The sequence below is a fragment of the Zootoca vivipara genome, chromosome 5, assembly GCF_963506605.1.
Source record: "Zootoca vivipara chromosome 5, rZooViv1.1, whole genome shotgun sequence".
Lineage (NCBI taxonomy): Eukaryota > Metazoa > Chordata > Lepidosauria > Squamata > Lacertidae > Zootoca > Zootoca vivipara.
The window spans coordinates 42,261,664-42,273,514 of record NC_083280.1 but is presented as its reverse complement, the minus strand read 5'-3'; the positions used below and the strand labels follow the sequence as shown (position 1 = coordinate 42,273,514).

Genomic DNA, 11,851 nt, shown 5'->3' with positions numbered 1-11,851 from the left:
TTATGGGATTTCAGTACCATCTATACAATAATGATATCCAGCTTCATCTCAGAACTTTGTGTCTTCCATCCAGTCCTATATATACAGCTGCTTGTGTGATAGTTCAATGTTTTATTGCTGTCTCAGTCTCAGCATAGTCAAGGCTAGACTTCTTATCTTTCCCCCCACAAACCTTCCTCTCCTGGTACATACTCCATCTCCACTGACACCACCATCCATTCTCTTGATCAGGGACAGACAGCCTTGCCTTTATCTTTGATTCCTCTGTCTCCTTTCCAGGCAAGTCATGTTGGTGGTGGAATCCTATGGAATCTCCTCCCAAGAGGGGTAATACAGCTGACTCTCATTACTTCTGGTTTTAAAGAGAACTTCAAAGTAGTTTGTGTTTTCTCTCACTTTTAACTGAAATGCTTTATTATATGTACCATTGCCAGATTTTTATCGAAGTTTTCTAGGCTTGGTTGTGTTTTAAACTGTGTTTCATGGTAGCTGGCTTATTTTCAACTATCTGTTTTATTGTAGTTACAGGTAGGTAGCCGTGTTGGTCTGACGTAGGCGAAACAAAATACAAAAATTCCTTCCAGCAGCACCTTAAAGACCAACTAAGTTTTTTATTTTGGTATGAGCTTTCGTGTGCATGCACACTTCTTCGGATATCTGAAGGTATTATCTTATCTTCAGGTATCTGAAGAAGTGTGCATGCACACGAAAGCTCATACCAAAATAAAAAACTTAGTTGGTCTTTAAGGTGCTGCTGGAAGGAATTTTTTTTATTTTGTTTTATTGTAATTGGTAATAATATCAGCCATCTCCTGCTTCCTTAAATGGCTCCTTTTTCTGCCTTGATGCCCGTTATGTCTGGCACCTCTCCTTCTCTGACTGCCATATGGTGGACTTCTTTCAGGTCTTCCATAAAGTCATATCTCAAAATGTATACTTATTGTGAAGACTTTGGCACAACAGCTAAGTTCTCTTCCACCAATGAAACAAAGCAAAACTATACATATTGTAATAACAGTGAATGCATATTGTTATGAGTTTGGAGTGTTAAGATGTGTGCCAGACCCCTCTAATCCCTGGATCCACCAAGTGTTAGAATTTAATCAAGGCTTCTAATTAGTGGAATATCCAAGCTAGCCTCCTGGTGAAGTGATAGCCTGGGTGATAAACCATTAAGGGGGATTAAGGGGCTCGGTGTGAGATTGCAAATGAATCTCAACAGAAAAAAAGCCAGAGTTTGGAGCAGAGGCATAGCTGCCAAGTTTTCCCTTTTCTCGCGAGGAAGCCTATTCAGCATAAGGGAAAATCCCTTTAAAAAAGGGATAACTTGGCAGCTATGAGCAGAGGTAGGATTAATGTGACCTAGAAGTAAAGCAGCAAGCAGGAGAGAGGGTCAGAGAGCAATGTTTGACATCTGAATCCAGGGCTGTGACTATGGGAGAAACACTACACTTTGGGGTATTAATGCTGTTAACTCCTCTATCGCAGGCTGAGGATGTATATATGCATTAATAAACCACATATCCTAAAGACACTATAGTCTCTGCTGTACCTCATTCCAAAAGGAAACACTAACCCTGGGTAGGCGCCTGAAACCCCTGGAATCTCGCACTGCTCAGAGATTGGGGTGACCTACAACAATATGCTTCCAATTTACTCTCTGCACCACCAGATATAAGGCATCAGACAGAAATAGCTGGGTACCTATTACAAGACTGGGACGCAGGTGGTGCTGTGGTCTAAACCACTGAGCCTTGGGTTTGCCGATCGAAAGGTCGGCGGTTCGAATCCCCGTGATGGGGAGTTCCCGTTGCTCGGTCCCAGCTCCTGCCAACCTAGCAGTTCGAAAGCACGTCAAAGTGCAAGTAGATAAATAGGTACTGCTGCGGCAGGAAGGTAAACGGTGTTTTTGGTAGTGGTTTAGTCATGCTGGCCACATGACCAAGAAAATTTTTCTGCGGACAAACGTCGGCTCCCTCGGCCAGTAAAGCGAGATGAGCGCCGCAACCCCAGAGTCGGTCGCGACTGGACATAACTGTCAGGGGTCCTTTACCTTTTTACCATTACAAGACTATTACAATACTGAGAAGAGTAGCCATCTCTTTAGTAGCATTAGCCAAGACACAAGCTATCTTTTACCAGCTATATTTGGAACAGCTTGGTTGTCATCATTAGCTCTATTTTATTTTTATATGTTTCATTATGGCCAATAAAAGGTAAAGGTAAAGGGACCCCTGACCGTTAGGTCCAGTTGCGGTAAAGCACTCATCTTGCTTTACTGGCCGAGGAAGCCGGCGTACAGCTTCCAGGTCATGTGGCCAGCATGACTAAGCCGCTTCTGGCAAACCAGAGCAGCGCATGGAAACGCTGTTTACCTTCCCACAAGAGCGGTACCTATTTATCTACTTGCACTTGAACGTGCTTTTGAATTGCTAGGTTGGCAGGAGCTGGGACCGAGCAACGGGAGCTCACCCCGTCGCGGGGATTCGAACCGCCGACCTTCCAATCGGCAAGCCCTAAGCTCTGTGGTTTAGGCCATAGCGCCACCCACGTCCCTATAGTTAGCTACAAATCAAAAATTGAAACTGTTTTGATAGAAACTTAAATCTAGGCAAATAATCGGCTGAGGTGGAGTTAAGCCAGCACTTGAAATGGCACTCTTCCACCAGGTTTTAATTGAGTTGCTTTGTAATAATTATGATTTTTTAAATTTGTTTATCACATTGGTTGTATGATATTGACACCCCCTGTCTCACATTGTTTTACACTGTGATGGCTTATGGCATTTGTTGTATTTATTTCCCCTTGTTTTATCCTAGATTGTCATGACCTCCTATTGTTTTAAAAATAATTTGAATCAATCGATTGGAATATATGAATGTGTTTTGCAAGGGGAGTAATCGAAGGTGGCCTGAGATGGGCACTCTGTGTCTTTGGGGAAACAAATTAGAGATTTCCCTTGGGTTCCATCTGTGGACTATGCAAGGGCATTGCTATGACATCCAATACTTGTCTAAACAAAGACATGAAGGCTATTTTTTCCTGGCCTTGCTCTCTTGCTTATTCAGTTCTATATTGAGTTAAACCAAGTGAATCCCATGAGGGTCCACACACTGTGCTAAGATATGGGTCTTGCACAAGCAACAGCAGAATTGCAGAAGGGGGCTGATAATGGATTTTCCAAAAGAGCCCGTTCCGACTAGTAATAAATTTCTCAGTTGCTGTTTTTACAGTAATTGGACACAAAGTGTTGTATGGCTATCAAGTGGGCACAGAGCTGCAGGGAGGCAGTAACCCTGTTTATGGTTTCAAAGGGCTCTGGATCAAGGGCAGACATTGCTGCCATTTCTCAAATTCTGCAGTAGAAGCCAAGCAAGTAAAGTCCTGAGGAAGAGCCCATTTTGAGGGTTGGAGCAGATCATGGCAGAGAGCTGCATGAGCCTCTCTAAATAAAGAGTTGAGATGGGTGGATACCAAGGTAATCTGCCCAAAGGCTGCTTACTGGACACCATGATGTGAATCACAGGAAAAATCCTACAGCTTGCTCCGACTACTATGCCTGCATTCTAGGAATCAAGTAGTTGTACCTTGGAAGTTGAATGGAATCTGTTCCGGAAGTCCGTTCAACTTCCAAAACGTTGGGAAACCCAAGTGCGGCTTCTGATTGGATGCAGGAATGTTCAGCTTCCAAAAATAGTTCCCACACTGGAACAGTCACTTCCAGGTTTGCGGCGTTCAGAAGCCAAAACGTTCAAGAACTAAGCTGTTCGAAAACCAAAGTACGACTGTACAAGCCAGAACAGGGGGCTGTTTCATTTTGCAGTGCAACAGTTCCATTTCTACCCCATCCCACTTGATTTAAATCAGTTGGGTACCTTCTGCTCAATGAACAGGTGTTGGGGGGTTGTTTAACTGGACATGGAGAGTCTCTAAGCATGAGCATTTCCCTAATTCTTCTTGTACAGGCAGAGATTGGCATGCTTCTCCCAGGGATGAATACAGGGCAAGTAAATGCCTTAAAGTTTATTTTCTTGCCACTCAGAGCAACTGGGCTTGGGTTTTTAATGCTCATGAGAGGACAAGCTTGAGCTCATTCTAAGTGACTCACAGAATAAAATGAAACAGAACATAGTGTGAGGACTGACACCTGTGAGCAAATATGGACATTCTGTCCAAATCTCAAAATGCCACCTTCTTGGGTTACCAAGATATGACCTTGTTGCAGCTCAGATAGCTCAGTCAGTAGAGCACGAGGTTCGTGGGTTTGAGCCCCATGTTGAGTGAAAGATTCCTGTATTGCAGGGGATTGAACTAGAACAGGCATCCCCAAACTTTGGCCCTCCAGATGTTTTGCACTACAATTCCCATCTTCCCCGACCACTGGTCCTGTTAGCTAGGAATCATGGGAGTTGTAGGCCAAAAGATCTGGAGGGCCGCAGTTTGGGGATGCCTGGACTAGAAGGCCCTTGTGGTTCTTTCCAACTCTACAATTCTATGACCTAGGAGGCAGTGCCTACACCTTTAAATACTCTGAGTTGTTAAACACAGTTGCTAATGTCATCTGAAATGGTAACTACTACCCATGCTGTCTGTAAACACAAGTGGGCGCATTTTCAAACTAGTGTGCAACAATGTTCTCTGTTTCCCTTTCCTCAAGTAGTGCTTTTACAGAAGTTTTTTTTAAAAGAAAAAACAAATCATAGTCATATGAAAGGGAGGTGCTGCAAACTGTGTTGATATACAGAGGATATATATTGATATACCAAGGCAGCTAAGTTACTGTACTACAGTGGTACCTCGGTTTACAGACACAATTGGTTCCGGAAGTCTGTACTTAACCTGAAGCGTACTTAACCTAAAGCAAACGTTCCCATTGAAAGTAATGGAAAGTGGATTAATCCATTCCAGACGGGTCCGTGGAATACTTAAACTGAAAATACCGAGGCATACTTAAACCGAGGTATGACTGTACTTCCTATTTTGCCTATTTCATCCACAGACAAGTTAAACATGGTGAGGGGGAGTGGCACGGCCTGCAATGTTAGTAGGTCTGCCTCAATAGGACGTGATCAGATAAAGCGCTCTCTGTATCCACATACAAGCACTTGAGAATTGCGTTCTTGGCACCAAATGGATTATAACCATTCCAGCAGAACTTTAGATGGACAAATCGTGTGACTCTGGGGCAGCATGAGGATACTGCTGTGTGTACAGCACTCCCAAAATGGTGCCTGTATCCATCACTGAATGCATATTATGATACAGTGTGTTCATTCCCTGCAACTCCTACCAGTCAGCATGGCTGGCTGGCTGCGGCTGATGGGAGTTGTATTCCAGAACAACTGAAGGGCACCAGGTTGGCAAAGGTTTTTTGAGTGTAACAGGCTTGATCCCTAGGTTGGATCCAGGGGTGTGGATGGTGCTGGTCCCAAGAAAACAGACGCAGGGGTGCTGATAAGAGAATCTGGTTGCCATCTGGTCCTAGGTGTGACACCTGGCTGCATGCAAATGCCAACTGCAGAGAGTACAATCCAGGCTCAAGCATGCTCAGATACAGATATTATACTAGCTTTCAAGTGGCTGTCCTTATGAATGGTGATTTCCCCCTATCTTGCACCCCAGTATTCAAATATCTGAAAATCCCCCAGGAGGTCCAATAGAGACCCTTGACCCCAGCTCTGTTCCAAGGATCTTTTAGAGTTCTTCAGAAAATATAATTTAATAATTAACATTTACAGCAAATGCTCCCAGAAGGCAGCATAATTTGACAGTAGCCAAGACCAAACCTCTTCTTCCCCCACCCCACAATGCCACAGGACTCAAAACAGCTGCAGACACCCCAGTGGCTCGTCTTATCCGGATGGACGTATGCTGCACATCTTTCCCCTGCAGCCCAATTGGCTGCTTATTTCTGTAAGAGGCTCTTCTGACTCCTGCATGCGCACATGCCTCGTAGCACCATGTGCAACTGCCTCTGTTTGCACTCCACCCGATGCCCGACAGCTGCATAGCTTGTTCTACTGCCAGTTGCCAGCAGAGGGAGCAGCTCCCGAAGGAATAAAGCTGAAGGGGCCCAGGATGATTCTGAGGCTTTTCCTGTTGATCAGTTCTGCATCCTGCCCTTGCGTATGTTCAGCAAATAAAGCCAGGGGCTCCTATCTCTATCAGAGCCTTTCCGCCTGCCCACAAGGTGGCACAATGTCTCCACTATATGATCATCATCTCTGCACAGGGTTTACGTTTCCCAGGCTGTCAAGGGCAGGATGCTCTGGGCAACTTCCCCGGATCTGTCATTTTGCAGAAGGTTCAAGTTTCCGTACTCTTCCAAGTTTCTGAAGCAGCAACTCAGGGCTCCATCAGCTCCATCAGTGGGACAGCTTGCTGGGCAATTCTTCTCGACTCTGGCTTAATGCTTTTTCCATAAGAGGGGGGGGGGGTGGGAATCTGACTTTGACACTCTCCTTTTTCTCTCCCAATTCATCACAGAGCAGCCACTGCATATGGTGGTGTTGACATCATAACCACGACGCCATCCACAGATGCCCAGTGCTTGCGGGCACCCATAGTGATTCTTCAGTCTTCTTTCCCTGTGCTGCCTGCCTAGTCTACCCGAGAAGGAAGCCCTTGGCAGGAGATGCCCCCAATCCGAGGCCTAGCAGGTCTGTCCTTGGCAGTGGGGTGGGTGGAGCTACCGGTATCGGCAGGCCAGGGCATTAACGTTCTTCACCACATAGAAGCTCATTGTGAGTGGTGGGATGACCAGGGTCCGGCCAGGGCGGAGGGGGCGAGGCTTCAGCGTGGGCAGAGTCCCGTCGTCCACCATGGTGAGCAGCTGCCCATTAAGCTGCACTGACCTGCACACACAGAGCAAATGCATGAGAAAACCACCTCAGGGAAGCACAAGGGAAAGGCTGGTCCTAGGCACAAAGGGATGGTGGCACAGCTTTGAGGTGGCCACAGGTGTCTTTTGTGGCTAGGAGGAAAGATGATATTCAAGAGGGTGCCCATACCAGCTTTGCACCTCTAGGAGTTGAAGGGGCCTGGACTCTGAGGACAATATCATGTGAAGGTCCAGGGCTGGCTGGGGCACATGGGAACGGTAAGACTCATTCCATACTAGCAGGCAACACTTTCCCCCTGGACATCAGTGCACGAACTATGCAGCTATAATAGTAGCAAATATGTTAGTGGGCAAGTCAAAAAAAAGTTCTAGATCATCAGAGCTGAGAATCTTCCGGGGGGGGGGGTGACAATTATATTGTGCTCTTTGCTGCTTTGCAGTGTATCCTGTCCACACCTCCCCCAATTAATACAGGCAGACGCTTAAAGATATGTGCACCAGCATACCCTACTGTATATGTCGTTTCATTTTAGGTGCCTGTCGCTTCACTGACCTGATTGATTATAAGGCAAATACAGTGAACAAATGGAGAGTGTGTAGCAATTTACAAATTAGTCCTGTTGCAGGGCATAAGAAGTCTGGTCAGGCACGGGAGGATTGTTGGGGGAAAGGAACTGCTTGGTACTACAGTGGTAATATAAAGCTGAATGGCATTAGAGAAGCAACTTCCAAAGGGGTAGGTAAATTAGCCTGTTGAAGGAAAAGACCATTACCTTACAGGCTAACAGATTTATTGTGGGATCAGCTGTTGGTCAGCAGAAAGATGGGAGTACAATTTACATCAAATTTAGGCTCAGCATCTTGTAAAGGTGGTGCATGTACTGAATGGGGAATTGATGGGGAGCATCACAAGCCTGGTACCTGCATCAATATGCTTTTAATGTTTAATATATTATTTTATTTCATTTTTCTGTTGTAAGCCGCCCAGAGTGGTTGGGGAAACCCAGCCAGATGGGCGGGGTATAAATAAATAAATTATTATTATTATTATTATTATTATTATTATTATTATTATTATTATTATTAGTTTCCCTTTTCTCCCCCCGCCCCCAAGGCACTGAACTCTAGCAGCAATGGTCTTTCTTGTCAATCGGGAGAGGCTAGATTCTGATACCACTTCCCAATGCCTACCAGGATGGTAGTGCTCACCTAGAGTGTAGCCCTTCCTGCCCATAGGGCTGCAGCACATACTGATGGACAAGCTTGTCCCGAAGGGTTCCCACCAGCTTGATTTTCTTCCGGGACCGGTGCAGGTTGATGATGTAAAGTGTGATGGAGCCGCGGACATAGTTGTGGCTGTGTGAGATAGAGACAAGGTGGCTAAGGGTCAGTCATGTGCACAATTCCCTAGATACCTCCTGTTAGAATCAAGGTCGAGGACTTCCCTTATTGCTCCGCAGATCCCAGGATAAAATCACTCCAGTCAAAGGAACTGGAGGATGAGGCCATATTATGCAGAAGTTGTTGACCTTTTTGTCCAGCTGAAATTCATGACAGTATGAAATGTTTCCTGCCCTTCCAATTCAGGAAGTTGCCCTGTCAGGTCACTTTCCTTTTCTCTCTCCTTTGCAAAGAAAAGTTTGGCAAGAGAATGGCTCTGACATATCCTGCAATAGCTGGCCAGTGTGATGATGTGGCTGCAATGCACAGCTCCTCTGAACTCCTCAGCACACACAGAGCCCTATTTCTCCAGTAAGGTGGAGCTATTAAAATGTCTTGGCCAAGCAATCTAGCCTGGGTGAAGACAGGGCACAAAATGGAACTGTTGCATCCCATGATTTTAAGTAACCGCAAGGTGATGTTACCTAGGGATGGATTCTTCAGTGTGGTTCCAAGCTGGTAAGAGAAAGGATCGATGACAGTGCTATGTACGTGGCATTTTCTGGTCCAGAGTGCATAGGCTGACTGGGTGATGGAAGGAGGGGTCTGCTTTACAGCAGGGAGCTGGACTAGACAGCCTTTCAAGTCCACTGCTCTTTGATATAGCCATGGGGGCAGCCGCTTCAACCTGTGAAAGGGTGGGTGTGTAACAAACTGGCTGCTCATGCATTTCTAACCAATGGGATGGCCAAGTGGGCTCTAGAGTCATTAATGTGTGTTTTGCAACCAACGTGTATGACAACAGGCACTTGCCGTTTTAAGCAAATCCCTCTCAATCAGCCACAATTTGCAGCTGGCCCTGAGAAGCGCTACCAGCATTAAGACTGTCAAAGGAGGTCAATTTAAGAGGCAGAAGGAAGCTACGTTGCTAAAGGAAGCTCCACCTTTTGGAATGTTTGAAAAATGGTGGAAAGGTTAAGAGCATGAGATGGGAATCCCCAGCTGAAACCTCCCCTCAACTGCATGAATTTACTATGTGGCCTTAGGCAAATCACTTATCTTCTCAGCCTTGGACCCCATCTGTAATATGGGGACAATAATACAATTCTGTTGCAGGATCTTTGTAAAGATAACATGAGGCATTCAGAGCTTTATAAGTATTATTTTCTCAGACCATATTTCTAGAGTCTAAAGCTCTTTACAGTACTCATGCTTTTGCAGCGAGCTTAGCCAGAAATGCCCAAAACAGAAGACAGAGAGAGTGAATAGCAGTCTCTCTTCCAAATGCCCAGGGCATGGGATGACCTGCCCACCTGTGCCCGCTCCTGCTGCCTTTCCTTTCCCACCTGTCCCTATCCCAGTTGCCAGTTACCTGTCAGTCACTGGCCAAGACTCCCTCCTGGAGGGGGAAGCTTGTTGAAAGCATCTGCCCGAAATGAGGAAGCAACAATGGGGACCTGTGTGCACACAGGGGACTCCCAGGCCCTGCGCTCGGAGGAGGATGCTTTGAAAAAGCTTATCACAGAAACCCTAGCTAGGCTGGGTGCCCCAAGTGAGGGGAGTGGGGGGGGAGGAGGAACTGAAACCAGACCCCCAGGGCCTTTGGAGGAAAATGCACTCTCTTGATCTCATCCTGATAAAAGTTGGGCTGCAAAGGCACTCACCCTAGTCCCAGAGATAGCTGCTCTTCCCTATCATCACCAGAGCCATTCCCCACCCACCCCGGCCACAACCAGAGCAAGTGAGGATGTAGATATGTGCACAGGGATTGGGGGGGGGCAGCAGGGAGAAGAAAAGCAGGTCCTTAAATCCTGGTCCCCAAACAATCATTATAACCTCCTTGCAGCAGGATAACTTAAACCTTCTTTGGGGGGTTGGGGTGGAGAAAGGGTGGGTTATAGACAAGATCTACTCCCTTGCTGTATTAATTGTCCCTGGGACATCAAGTGTCAGTAAGAGGCCTGCTCTTTGGCAGGGACAGCTCAGAAGGATGGAACAGGAAGGTATCGTTATCATTAAATAGCTTTTGGCTGCGAATGCACCTCTTTACCCTGGGTTTTGACACTAGAGATGTATACGCTTTGGGACCCACTTTTGTTTCCAAGATTGCAAGTTGCTTTGAATTGTTTTTAATGTTGTGTTTTTATTGTTGTAACCTGCCCTGCAACCTTAGGTGAAAGGAATGACAGTAGCAAATCCTCCTCCTCCTCCATGCCAAGTGACATTTTCGTCCGAGGGTGTGGCCCACGCTGAGTTACCCCTCTTGGGTCTTCCAGTCACCAGTGCCCCAGCCCCTACCTCTGTTCCAAGAAGCTGTGCTTGCGGCATGTGACAACTCACTTGTGGTAGCTGGTGCAATGAGCGTAGATGCGCAGTTTATCACGGATCACCCTGCCAAGTCGAGGTTTCCTCTGCAGCCCGGCCACGTGCACAGACAGCACCCTGGGCCCGACAAGTCGCTTGTAGAGCAGGGAGAGCCAGTAATCCTGCCCCACAGAAAAAGAAAAACATAAAAGCAGGTGAGTCATTACACCATATTCAATATAGATCAGAGATCTACTTTTAATATGGTTCTCCCATGTTGCATCTTCTGTTCAAATTCTCCCTTTTACTATAACTACCAAAAACCTACAAGCTCTGCCCTATATTGGATTATGCTGCTGTAGAATGAGTGACCGTTAGTCTCAGTTATACCACTGCAGGGAGTTTTGCCAGAGGAGCCTGGGGATTCCTTGCACAGGTACATGTCCAGAGGCAGAAGGTATTGGGAACGGTGTGAATAAGATGACCTGCCATGCAGTCCTATTCAGCAGACCTGCCTGTCTCCTGGCAGAACCATTACAGGATGCATTCCCAGAGGCCCAGTATAGCTTTACAACCAGGCCAGCAGGGCTGTGAATTTGTGCACTAACCACATGGTGAATAAATGTTGCTGTAATCTGGCATGTAGCAGCAGCATAATAGTCCCTTCACTCGCGGTCCTCTGAGAGCTATTATTGGCAAACAGAGGAGAACATTAAATGTCACTTGTGGTTCTGCTCTCCACACTTCACGTCCTGTTCCTTCCAGAGACGCATGTTCATGAGGCGCAGCAACAGGGGTGCCATCAGCCACAAGTATGAGAACAACACACACTCAGCACGCAAGTGTGAGGCAGACAGTGTGGTGTTTTCTCCCAGCCAAAGTGCCTACTGGGTGTGTTACTCTGTTCTTTACAAAGAATAGTTACCCAGAACTCATTTTCAGAGGCTGCAGCACAGTTCTGAGCTGTGAGAGTGTTAAAAGAAAAGGCCGAGAGTATTTGTGGTGAACAATATCATCCAGGGGTGTGAGAAGACAGAATTTCAGATCAAGGACAACTTTAGGGGAACTTTGAAGTACGCCTGACCCTGACCAAAGGCAGCCTCTGGTGCCTGAATGCAGACACATTCCCAATTCCTCATTTGTAAGCACAGCCTTACCTGCCCCACAACTTTACAATAGATTTACCTTTCATATGATGCCCAGTGCGTTACAGGTAGGCATGGCCTGGGCAAAATGCTCCCATGGACCAAATTGGGAAACCCGGCAGGCTTAACTAGGCCTGCAGGCTGGAGAAAGCTGGGAGTAAGCTGAGAGTAGCCTGGGAGT

General features: G+C 46.4%; 1 protein-coding gene across 1 annotated transcript in view; it reads right to left on the bottom strand.

Moving 5' to 3' along the window:
• Window positions 1-5,204: 5,204 nt before the first annotated feature.
• Window positions 5,205-11,851, bottom strand: part of HPSE2 (heparanase 2 (inactive)) — a 113,692-nt gene continuing 107,045 nt past the window's right edge. The window contains exons 10-12 of the mRNA XM_035133543.2: window positions 10,562-10,707; window positions 8,051-8,197; window positions 5,205-6,854 (exon numbers count right to left, since the gene is read on the bottom strand). Coding sequence (XP_034989434.1) covers window positions 6,689-6,854; window positions 8,051-8,197; window positions 10,562-10,707 — 459 coding nt within the window. The 3' untranslated portion in view covers window positions 5,205-6,688. The remainder of the gene's footprint in view (window positions 6,855-8,050; window positions 8,198-10,561; window positions 10,708-11,851) is intronic.